The sequence below is a fragment of the Podarcis pityusensis genome (assembly GCF_964106645.2).
Source record: "Podarcis pityusensis genome assembly, chromosome: 7".
NCBI lineage: Eukaryota > Metazoa > Chordata > Lepidosauria > Squamata > Lacertidae > Podarcis > Podarcis pityusensis.
In genome coordinates, this window is record NC_138031.1 from 43,608,330 (window position 1) to 43,621,201 (window position 12,872).

Here is a 12,872-nt window from a genome sequence, read left to right on the forward strand (position 1 = left end):
TGTGGTTCACTTTGCATATTGTTTCAGAAAGTATGAATCAGGTACGTTTGCCTTTAAATGTGAAGTGAATTCCTCCTCCATCTCCTCCTGAGCAATAATCCTATGTGATCTGAGATACAAGGCAGCCGCTGTTCCCCCATCCCTAAATGGCATCCCTGCATGGTAGCTCTACGTTGGTCACAAACAACACAATCAAAGCTTGGGAAGCTGTGCTGAGATCTGTGATTTGCAAAGCTCAGGCTGGTGCCTAGAAAAGTTATAATCATTTATGGCTTTAAACTGTTTGCTGCAGTATTTGTGAGTCCCCACCCCCCACCCTGATTTTTCACAAGTTGCCTAGCATATAGAAAGATGTGATGTTTTCAAAAAAGAAGTACTATGGAACCTATTAGCTTTTCCTACCATAACTATTTTTTTTAGCACTTTAACTTAGCTGTCTAGATATTTCTAAAGAAATCTGAACAGAAGTTTAGCTTCAATTCAGACTACAGTATCCTGCCATTAAAATCAGTCAAAACAGAATGTCTCCTACATTTCTGTTATTGCTGCAAATAGGACATTGCAGCTTGAATAAAAGATGCTCTTTCATTTCCAAATGGCTATGTCTAAATGATAGCACCAACGGATATTGATTAGGATGTTACAGAACAATCAGATTCTTTACTGGGAATGTTTTGTCTCAGAATTTAATAAACGATGGACAGGGAAAAGAGGAGCAATATTTGCTCTGTCTGCCATTAGCAAAGGTGTTTTATTTCAATAACATCTGTATATAGCATAAAATCGTCCATATATGAGCAAAAAGAAGATTCACAGAATCTTGTCCCGTTTGCTCTCTTGGATAGAATGACAGTGTCCCTCTGCCCAGTCCTGCCTGGCTCTTCCAGCCACAGCCAGGGAGGGAGCTCTGCCACTACCAGGCAAGCCCTGCCCATGAGAAGCACCCCATAGCACCTACCCAAATGGTGGGCGACTGGAAGCTGCCCAGACTTAGGGGCGTAGAGGAGGTCACTGGATCCCAAGCCAGCCCTTCTACCATCTTGCAATGACAATGAACCTGGTCTGGTCCTCTTCACTGCACTAACCTGTGGTGGGGCATTTTTCATTCTACCGCCACCTTCTGCCCTGACATCATGTTCAGTGTGATGACATCATATCACATTACACATCTGCTTTAGGTAAACAATAGTAGAAATCATGCGGTCAGTGGCAGCCATGTAGTTTAACCTTTAATGTTAAAATAGATTTATTTTAATTATACTTGACATTTAGTTTTCCATCCTATGGATAGTAATTCAACACGGAATATACATTTCCTCACAGTTGCAGCACATGGATTTAATGTTTTCTGTAAGATTTCTGCTGCTATCTATTTATTAGTATAGAAATAGTGAAACTTAAAGTGAGTTACAAAAATGAACATTAAGAACAAGGAGAAACAACCTAAAATATTCTATAGATGATAGATAGATAGATAGATAGATAGATAGATGATAGATAGATAGATAGATAGATAGATAGATAGATAGATAAAGAGGTCAAACTATTATCTTTATCTGACACTCCTACACTCTGCTTGGGTATTAATCATGGCCAATTTAGAGCTGTAAGATTTTGGTCAAAATGAGCATTACTTAGCATTTACACCATCTGTCTTTCTTTTGCCAAGCTGATACCACTTTGGAGTTCTTTGTGTAGCATGCCTGATGTTTATGCTCCTAAATCCGAACGTTTGGCTAGATTATTTGACAGATGCAATCCTATTAACACATGCATGGAATTGTTCTGTTAAACATTTTAATTTGTAATTAGAGAAACTGGGCAGAGGGGGGATTACCAAAGAAGCAAATCTCAGCCGTATCTGAATGTAAAAGTGGGGTGTAGAACTTGCATATCAGCTTCAGGGGTTCCATTTGCTAGACTGGACATTTTTTAAAAACCTCATGTTTTCAACCACTTTCCCCTTACACTCATTCCTAGCGATGTCCTTAACAATATGGGGAGAGAGAAAAAAGCATTTGAAGAAGCCTTTCGACTGGATAACTTATCTGTTAGCTTAGAGATGTGTGGTTGTCTGCCCTCACTTCAAGCTAGTGGATATGTAATTTTTTCCTAATTGTTACAAATACAAGAAGCTCATTTTCAGCAAGTGCTTTGAAACGGTCTTCATTCTTCCCTGATTTGACTTCAAAGGTTCTAAAAGACTCAACAAGGGCATTTGGGTTCTTTGCTAAATGCTGATGTGTTAACCGAGGCACCTATAATAGCAATAATGTGAGATTGGAGGCAAAATGCTCTGATAAAATGATGTACCTTTAGAAACATTTGATTGCTTCCTTCTCCAGCTTATAGGAGTTGAAAAGTGCAAGTAGCAAGAGATATCCAGTCCTGTGATTCTTGTGGCAGAGCAGCCGCAGGCAGGTCACAACTGCTATTAATTCATCAACCATAGTAAGAACATTTTCAATATTTCAGCTCTTAGGACTAGCAGGGATTTTTCTCTGCTGTAAAAAGGTTTTAATTTAGCTGAACACAGTGGCAGCTGCTACTTCTGCCTTGAGCTACAATTGCTTTTGCCCTGAAAAAGTCTTCTTGCATGTTAAATATGCAGTCTAAGTGCCAAGTTAGCTTTGGACTTTAACAATATTCTGTCTATTTTCCTGTTTATTTAGACACACTGCAACAGCCTCTATAGAGCAATGTGGGCAATGGAGAACTATGAACAGTCTAGCAAAAATCATGAATTTCCATCATGTAAATATGGAACTTGTAATTAAGAGCTGATGGTCAAAATTTCCATAATGATGTAGCCAGATGAAAATGTGTTCTTGGATGCCACTGGGATTCTCAGTTGTGTCTCTCTCATTAATGCTTATTACAAGAAAACAAGGTGAATATTCTAAACTAGATCCTCCGTCTTTACTAGATATTCCTATTTGCCATTCATGCAATAAGGATTTGTGCCTGTTTTCCATTAGAAATACAATTTAAAATATAATATCAACAAATAGTCCTCTCCAGATATAAAAAGATGTGATTAGAAACCTATTGCAATCTCAAAATTAATGAAATGTCAACATAATTATACAGTGGGAATGGCTAAATGGATTTGTTTGCTGAAGCTATTTATGCATTATGTAGCATTTCAAAATTGTATAATTTGGCAAATGAAAATCAGAATTCTTATGCATTCTTAAATTATAGATTATTCCTCAGAGTGAATTATATTGAATACTGCATCTTGCACAGCTAACAAAGCAATGCAAAGTGTAGAAGAGCTGTGGGACCAGCTCAGAATACTTTGCTGCCTGAGGTGGAGCAGCAAATGGCCCCCTCCAGGGCCCCAGGTCAAGGAAGCTACATATTATCCAAGGCCAGCTAAATTACTTGGGCACCTGAGGCAGAAAATCTCAATAGCATCTCTCCTGTTGCCTGTCAGTAAAAATACAGCAATAATACATTTAATAACTAACAATTTATTGTCGTTTCAAGACACCCCAAATCAGCTGTCTGAGGTGGCAGACTCACATTGCTTAATGGTAGTGCTGGCCTGGAAGAACTGGTTCTATAGCCTGGATCAATATGTTAGAGCTGAATGTTTTGTGACCATAAAGCAATACGGTGTTTAGACAAGTCAACAAAGGCATGTGAAAATATCCAGCATGAAACTTTCATCAGCTCTGGTGAGCTAAATAATTTGGAGACCATTGGCATCAACATATGGAACATCTCTAAGTGTATGTAGAAATAAATCATTGAGGACATCCAAAAGAAGTATAAGTGTCTGTTTTAATATATATTTAAAAAATTGTCCAGTAGCACCTTAGAGACCAACTAAGTTTGTTCTTGGTATGAGCTTTCCTGTGCATATTACAAAGCGTGTTCTCATTAAAGGAGAGCACGTGTTGCGGCTGGGGCCAGGCAAAGCACCCTGTAGTTGCCAGGCAAAATTGAAGGAAAGGGCCTGGCAAGGATTGGTGATGGTGTTGCTGGGGCAATTTGTATGTTGCCACTTTGGGGGTGGAGATCAGAGGATATTTAAGGAAGGCCCACAGAGAGTTGCTTTCTCTTTCGCTGTGGGCATCGGATCGAACACAGCTAAAGACCGGTTGTATAAATCTATATCTCATTCCTCATTTTCTCCTATTTTATTTTATTTATTTATTTGATCTTGGCCTTTTGTGTTTATCTCCCCAAAGTCTACCCCCCCCCTTCTTTAATTTATTTTCCAGGTTCTTTGTCTTTAGTTTTCAATTTTTATTTGTTTTTGTTCTGACTCTTGTTTCCATTTTACTAGCCTTCCCCCCCCAACTTTCCTCGTGGGCTTTTGGTCCCGTGGGGCTGCTGGGGGTGGCCGGGAGGGGGGGGCGGACCCTAGGCCTTTCGGCCCGGTTCGTAGCCGAGGCGCCGGGGACGGGGCTGGTTGACCTTCGGGCCCTCGGAGCTTTACCATTCCCCCCCCCCACTTCGTAGGGTTACTAGAGAAAAAAGCGGGTGCTTACCGTAGTCCTCCCCTGGCCTCTCACGGCGGCGGCCCCCTTTTCGCGCGCTTCGGCGCGCTCTTACTAGCCGGGGCGGGCCGGCTGGCACGCAGGCGCCGTTGGAGCCGCCGATTCGCACGCGGCGCTCGGCGCTTGCTTATTCGGCCCTGTTCGGGCCGGGCTTGGGGAGGCTTAGTCAAGCCTTTCCCCTCTTGGCCCGGGTATAGCGGGGAGTGCCTGGGGGAGCTGGGGGAGGCCGTGGGACGTGCTTTGGGCTCGGGGCCTATTTGGGCACCCCCCCCACCCGGCTCCGAGCGGTAGCTGCTTTTGCTTCGGCGCCTGCGGCCTGCGGAGTTGGGCCGTTTTAGGCTGCGGGGGGGCCCACCTCGGACGTTCCAGCTTTAGCCGGTGGCGCTTAGCGCGCACAGCGGCTTTGGTGGTTGGAGGCCTGCTTGCGGCCTGCTTTGGGCATTGGGGGAGGCCTTCTGCCTGAAGTCAGTTGGGAGGCCTCCATTTTGGGGAATTTTGGCGGGAGCGCCATTTTCTACTGCCTCCTCATTGCGTGCTGGCCTCTAGTGGCCGTTTATTGAAACGCAGCTATACCATTGGCCTTGATTACTGGCTGCGCCACCTGCTGGTGAGCCATATAGTTGCACCTATCGGGATTGATTGTTTTCTGGCTGATTGACTATTCATTATAACAAAGAGCACTGGTGTAGCCTTGCATTAATTCTATTATTTGTCTTTTTTACTAGTAGCAGGTATGGCTCCAAAGAAGAAGGTGTCACGGAGGCTTGATCTCGCTTCCTCAGCGAAGCGGCCCATAAAAGGCCCGTCCCAAGCTTTGCGTTCTCCAGTGCCACAGCGATCTTTGAGACGCCTTCAGTCCATGGTCACTGGCTTGGCCAGTGACCCAGTGGTGTTAGCACGTGTTGAGGCTGAAATGGATGGTTTGATTCAACGCTGCTCGACTCCGACGACTTCTTCTGCTAGTCCAGCTCCGCCTGTTGACGCACCTCCTTCGGTGTCATCTTCGGCTGAAGATGAGGGGGAGGATTTGTTAGCTGGGGGTCTTTCGCGTACTAATCAATTGTCCCAGTCGTCGGTCTCACCTGTCTCCCAGGCTGCAGCGCCAAGGGTACGGGGCGGCCCCAGGGGTCCGACCAGGCGGAGGTCATCCGCCCGGATTCGGGCGGCACGGGGTTCAGTTGTACAGTCCTCATCAGTGGTGAGGTCTGTTCCTGGTCATTCACCTGTAGTCTCTTCTCAGTCAGTTCCAGGCGTTGTGCTGCAAGGCGACGCACCTGAGTCTTCGGTGGAGGACAGCCTTCCTCTCCCTCCAAAGTCGTCTTCTGGTGGGCTCCGTCGCCGGAAAAAGAGTTCCAAGAAGCGTGCTAAGAGGAGACGGAGAGACACCTCATCCTCTTCCGCAGGTACTTCGTCTCAAACCTCCAGTAGTGATGAGGAAGCTTCGCTTTCGCTATACTGGGGCTTTGGGGAGACATCGGGACTTCCAAAATGGGCTTGGGAGCGGAGGGCAAACTCTCACAGGGCAAAGTATGGGGCGGTGCAGGACTGTCTGGAAGGGGTCCTCATGCCTGATGTGAAAGTTTCCACCAACTCAGCTAGGGATATTATACCAGGTGCCCACTTGACTACAAAGCTGCGATCTAGGATTCTGGATGGCCGTTACATTGATATATTTAGCTTGGCACCCCCTCAGGAGTGTCAGGACTCCCAGGATAGAGGTTTGGCAGCCACGAAAAAGAGGGTGGTTTTGCCAAAGGTTGAAAGGACCTTCGAGCGATGGCTGGATAGTTTCCAGGTGTTCGCTGGAGTGGTGGCAGCGGCCTACCCACGGAGGTCCATGCATTTATGGGTTTATTTGTCCATAGTTCGCTCAGCATTTACGATGGCTGGAGCGTCTGCTGCGATTTCTTATGATGAGAATTTCAGACGCAGGGCTGCCAAGATCCCCACTGCCCGCTGGGACCGGAAGGATTTAGATGTATGGACCACTTATGTGGCTCCACGTATTGACAATAAGATCCCTGAATCGCAAAAAACTAGGATTGTGCCAGCTAAGACGGGTCGCAAGTTCTTTTGTTGGGATTTTAACAAAGGAACCTGTCAGCGCCAATTCTGCAGATATTCTCATAGTTGTGAGAAGTGTTCAGGGAACCATCCAGCTTCTGCCTGTGCAGGGGTTCGACGGCCCTTTCGGAAGGGGTGGGGCTCACAGCAGCCCCCGAAAGCCGCGCCCCAGGCTGCAGCCGCCGGTGCAGGAAAATAGTGTACTTTCCTCCTTAGCTCATACCCCGGTTAGGCTACAGCCGTTGTTGTCATTGTTACAGTTATACCCTCTTCAGGAGGCAGCATCTTATTTGCGTGACGGTTTTTCCCTGGGTTTTCGAATCCCAGTGGCGGCAAATCCTGTAGCTAGAAACCCTTCAAACCAGAAGTCTGTGAAGGATATGCCTGACGTGGCGCGTAAGAAAATTGGGAAAGAACTGGCTCTACGCCGTATGGCAGGCCCTTTTGCCGTTCCACCCTTTCCTAATCTGCATATTTCACCATTAGGTATGGTTCCTAAAAAAGCTCCGGGGGAATTTCGCCTGATACACAACCTTTCACACCCTAGGGGCACATCAGTAAATGATGTTATTCCCCCGGAGCTTTGTTCGGTGAAGTATGCCTCGCTTGATCAAGCGATCAAAATGATAAGAAAATTTGGACAGGGTGCCCTGCTAGCCAAATGTGACATTGAGTCTGCATTTCGGCTGCTTCCAATTCATCCTGATGACTTCTGGTTGCTGGGATTTCAGTTCGACGGGGAATTTTACTTTGATAAGGCCATGCCCATGGGCTGCTCGGTAGCCTGTGCGGCCTTCGAGTGTTTTAGTTCATTTCTGGACTGGGCTCTGCGCAAAAGAACTGGTTTGGGCGGAGTCACTCATTGTTTGGATGATTTTTTATTGGCCTCAGCTAGCGATACGGGGAATTGCGTGGTGTTGCTGCAGGCCTTTGCTGCCTTAACCGAGGAACTGGGCGTGCCGTTAGCTGTGGAGAAAACTGAAGGTCCTTCTACGCAGCTGACTTACCTGGGTATTTCGTTGGATACGGTGGCGCAAACTTCCAGTTTGCCGGCGGATAAGATACTCACGCTGAAGGGCGTCATCGCTGAACTCATTCCCATGAAAAAAGTTACTCTGCGGCAGCTGCAGTCCTTGCTGGGCCACCTAAACTTTGCTTGCAGGGTGATCGCCCCAGGGCGACCTTTCTGTTCCCGCTTGGCCAGGCTTATGTCAGGTTTGAGGTCCCCGAGGCATAGGGTGCGCCTGTCAGCTCAGGTGCGTGCGGACCTTCGTATTTGGTTGGAATTCCTGGAGGAATTCAATGGGGTGTCTCTTTGGCAGGACACCTTGAACCTTTATACCGATTTTCAGGTGCACTCTGATGCTGCGTGGTCGTTGGGTTTTGGTTTGTATTGGGATGGCAGGTGGTGTGCCGAGCGTTGGCCTTCAGCTTGGCGTGGGGAAGCTATAACTCGGGACTTAACTTTTCTTGAGTTTTTTCCCATTGTAGTGGCAGTCCATTTATGGGTCGAGCATTTCAGGGACCGTCGTGTATGTTTTTGGACAGATAACCTGGCGGTGGTGAACGTGCTAGCCAAGCAGTCTTCACGATCACCTAGGGTATCAGCCCTGCTGAGGGTCTTTGTTTTGCATTGCTTACGTTTTAACATTGTATTTTCTGCTCGTTTTGTTCCTGGAGTGTCTAACGAGATTGCTGATGCTCTGTCCCGTTTTCAGATGCAGCGGTTCAGGTCCCTGGCGCCAGTGGCTCGAGACCGTCCGGAATTTTTCCCGGATCATCTCTGGAACCTTGGCAGCACTTAGTTTTACAGGGAGTAGCTGCATCTATTGCCCCCTCCACATTGAGGTCCTATAAGAAGGCTTGGACCGATTTTTTGCATTTCACTGGGCAATCCGTGGTAGGGGGAACATGCACACCTCATTCTACTGCACAGGTGCTCCAATATTTGGCGCATCTATTTCAGATGCGGAGGGCAGCCAGGACGCTGAGATTGCATGCGGCTGCAATTTCCTTCTTTAGCAAAGTTTATTTTAATAATGATCCATGTGGGAAGTTCGTGGTGCGCAAGGCTTTGGAGGGGTGGGGGAGGCTTTGCCCCTCCAGACCAGCTACAAGGAGGCCTATAACGTTTGGATTGTTGACCAGGATGCGAAGTAAACTAAAGGGCATCTGTTGGTCCAGGTTTGAGGCGCGGTTATTTTCCGCAGCCTATTCGTTAGCCTTTTTTGGAGCCCTGAGGGTTGGGGAGGTGGTGTGTGAACCTAAGCAGGATGGAGGTTCGAGAGGTTTGTTGCTGCAGGACGTGAGCTTGTCTCAGTCAGAATTGCAGATCCTTGTCAGGAGTTCCAAAACTGATCAACTGGGTAGAGGGGCAGTTATTCGGCTCCCAGCAACTGGGCTAGGGGGCCCTTGCCCAGTCAAGGATCTCCAGAAATATATGGCGTTGCGGCCTCCTGGGGGAGGGGCCCTGTTCATTCATGAAGATGGGCGTCCATTGGCACGCCATCAATTCACTGGTGTTTTGCGCAAGGTCGTTGCTGCTTGTGGCCATGCAGCCTCTGAGTTTGCTCCGCATTCCTTCAGGATTGGGGCTGCAACAACAGCCGCCCATTGGGGCTTGTCGGCAAGGAGGATTAAAGACCTGGGTCGCTGGAAGTCGGACGCATATAAGGGTTATGTGCGGAAATGATGTTGATCTCGTGTACTCACATCTTTTGTTTTACCCTAGGTCTACCCACTGTCCGGGTTTGGATAGTGGGGCACAGTATTGTGCATTGGGCTGCTTGCAGAGCTCGGCAATCTGAACTGGGAGTTGGCCTCGGCCTTCCGCAGCACGTGCGAGTGTCCTGGATCTCCAGAAGGGGGATGCGGTGGAAGGAGTTCTTACCGCTAATGCAGAGGCGTGTTCTTCTGGAGGGCCCCCCTACGGCGATTGTGGTGCAGCTTGGGGAAAATGATATGGTTTCTTTTTCCTGTTATGTTTTACGTGCTGTTATTTTGCAGGATTTGAGGGACCTGGCGGCCTTGGTGCCCGCTACTAAGCTAATTTGGTCACAGTTGCTTCAGCGTTGCATCTGGAGGGGTAGTCCCTGCCCTGCGGCCACTGAAAGGGTGCGAAAGCGTATTAATTCAGCTGCGAGCAAGCTGGTGTCTGATCTGGGTGGGCTTGTGATTCCCCACCCAGATATTAATGTTAAAGCCACTGATTGCTACAGGTTTGATGGGGTTCATCTTACCTCCGTTGGGAATGATGTATGGTTGAGGTCAGTGGTGGCTAAGTTGAGAGTGTGTTTAGGTTTGTGAGTGGTTGGCGGTGAGCGTAAGGGCTCAGGTGGCGGTTAGGCATTGGTTTAAATTGGTTGGTGGAGGGGTATGGATTGGCTGTGCCTGCCCCTCAGGTGATGCTGCTGCACGGGAATTCCGTTAAAGGAATTCAGGGGCTTACCATCCTTTCGTCCAAACCCCTGGAATCGGGTTTGGGCCGTGTAAGCCCCTAGGAGCATGTGGGGAGAAGCTGAGGGTCTGTGTCGCAGCTCCAGTTATCCCCTGATCTTGTTCCTCCACACTGGCTTTCGCTGGAATCCGGAAGTCAGTGCTGTCCCCATGGCGGGGGGACAGCTAGTCTTAACCAATGCCTAAGCAACCACTCACAATTTTGTATGATAATAAAGTTGTGGCCAAAAATTATGCCAAAAACCTTAAACAAAAATTATGTGTGAAGTGTGAGTTATTTGGGATAAGGGTGTTTTGGGGGACCTCAGCACGCAAAGCGTGTTCTCATTAAAGGAGAGCACGTGTTGCGGCTGGGGCCAGGCAAAGCACCCTGTAGTTGCCAGGCAAAATTGAAGGAAAGGGCCTGGCAAGGATTGGTGATGGTGTTGCTGGGGCAATTTGTATGTTGCCACTTTGGGGGTGGAGATCAGAGGATATTTAAGGAAGGCCCACAGAGAGTTGCTTTCTCTTTCGCTGTGGGCATCGGATCACCTGCCCGCCCTCCCTTGTTGGGCTTCCGCTTGACCTTGCTATGCCTGTCATGGGGTCGTTTGCATTGGTGCGAGGGCCTGGTAGGAATTTTGCCATTTGGCTGATTAGTGTGTGCCATCTGGTTTTTGCCTACCGCGTAGCAAATCGTCACAACTTGTAAGGTTGGCGGTTAGGCATTGGTTTAAATTGGTTGGTGGAGGGGTATGGATTGGCTGTGCCTGCCCCTCAGGTGATGCTGCTGCACGGGAATTCCGTTAAAGGAATTCAGGGGCTTACCATCCTTTCGTCCAAACCCCTGGAATCGGGTTTGGGCCGTGTAAGCCCCTAGGAGCATGTGGGGAGAAGCTGAGGGTCTGTGTCGCAGCTCCAGTTATCCCCTGATCTTGTTCCTCCACACTGGCTTTCGCTGGAATCCGGAAGTCAGTGCTGTCCCCATGGCGGGGGGACAGCTAGTCTTAACCAATGCCTAAGCAACCACTCACAATTTTGTATGATAATAAAGTTGTGGCCAAAAAATTATGCCAAAAACCTTAAACAAAAATTATGTGTGAAGTGTGAGTTATTTGGGATAAGGGTGTTTTGGGGGACCTCAGCACGCAAAAGAATTTCAGAAATAGACTGGAAAGAGAAGTTGCTGAATTACAACTTATTACCAAACTTAAAACCATGGAAGACCTGGTCTGAGACATTGGGTTCTTATCTCATTATACATGATAAAGCTATTTTTGGCCATCTCATCCCTTGCTTTTTCCTGTAAGACCAACTGCAGTTGTTAACAGTCATCAATAGGTTTACCACATCTATCAGCCAATCACCCATTCCTACCACCCTTCTGAGTAATACCCCTACCCAGCCTCCCACTATATATAATGGTCTGGTGACTTCTGTTTCAGTGTATCTGAAGAAGTGTGCATGCACACGAAAGCTCATACCAAGAACAAAGTTAGTTGGTCTCTAAGGTGCTCCTGGACAATTTTTTTTAATTGTTTAAATATATATTTCTACTGCATCAGACCAACACAGCTACCTACCTTTAAGCAATGCATATACAATATTTACAGAGGAATGTAGGATGCTGCTTTATACTGAGCAGTGAATGATGTGCTGGGGTGGAGGCACTTACCTGACCTCCCAGCTGGTGAGTTGCTGCTGATTACCATGAAGTGGAGGGGAATAGTGAGGCGGTAGGGAGGGCAGTGTGGTGCAAACACACCAGCAGAGCCAATCTATCACTGTTGCCCATGTATTTGTGCTGCACTGCCCTCTTTACTGCCTTACCTCTCCCTCTTCTCATAGTAAGCCACAGCAACTCTCTTGCCAGGAGCTTAGGTAAGCACTTCCACTCTACCCCCAACATCTGATCCTGCTTACATTGAGTTAGACTATTGGTCCATCAAGCTTGTATTGTCTACAATGTCTGACCAGCAGTGGTCCCCTTTGGCTTCAAATTAAACTCTTTCCCAGACCAAACTAAACAGGATAGGCAGGGATTAAGCTGGAGGCCTTTTGCTTGCAAGGCTTGTCTTCCAACATGCAGCTGTGCTTCTTTCCTTAATTAATATTTTTTATACATCAAGGAAATTTCATACAATACAGATGCCAGGCAGAGAATATTGCAACAGCTTCAGCACAGCACCTGCTACTTGTGCCAAAACTTGTCCTTTCACCACCACCACCCTTGAGTTTTTGCACAAAAGCAACAAATACATTGCTCTGGATTCAAGATAAACACTGCACAGACCTGTCCTTCTTTGAGAAAACAAAATGGAAATAAACTGATGCCAAACTAAAGTTACACTCCCTCTTAATATATCTTGCTCAGGACTTGCTGCAGCTCCTTACTTTGAAAAAGGAGTTGTGGGGTGTGTATCTTTGCTCGAAACTGAAAGAGCAACATGGAGTGGGAAGACTTCTAATCATTTCACCATAAAAAGCACCCTGAAAGCTTTTATTTGTCCTGTTTAAAAATAATGACATATCTTTGCCTGATCTTTTTTTAGATCTGAACAAGGGATTCCACATAAAAGTCCCCAGGAGCAACCTTTCCTTTACTGAAGGGGCACCATTGTCCCCTGAGCATTTTTCAGCTGCATACAAGCAAAACAACAAATCAATCTGGAATTTGCTGCATAAAATGGTTTGTGTTTGAGGCAAAATTTGTCCCAATAGTTTTGAATTTCATATTTGTACATTAAGTATTGTCTAGTTTAAAGTCAACTCTGTTACATTTCATTGTTTACAGTGATGCAGGTTGCATCACTGGGTGAATGGAGAGGGACCAGTGTTGCCTGAGAGTAAGTCTTCCCAGTT

The 12,872-nt window shown here is 47.0% G+C and overlaps 1 protein-coding gene across 1 annotated transcript; it reads left to right on the forward strand.

Annotated features, from left to right (window-relative positions):
* Nucleotides 1–5,229: 5,229 nt before the first annotated feature.
* On the forward strand, nucleotides 5,230–10,093 carry LOC308481759 (uncharacterized protein). The gene is made up of 2 exons (XM_081014460.1): nucleotides 5,230–5,914; nucleotides 9,307–10,093. The coding sequence occupies exons 1-2, from the start codon at nucleotides 5,245–5,247 to the stop codon at nucleotides 9,879–9,881; spliced, it is 1,245 nt and encodes a 414-aa protein (XP_080870586.1). The 5' UTR covers nucleotides 5,230–5,244; the 3' UTR covers nucleotides 9,882–10,093.
* The last annotated feature ends 2,779 nt before the right edge of the window (nucleotides 10,094–12,872 follow it).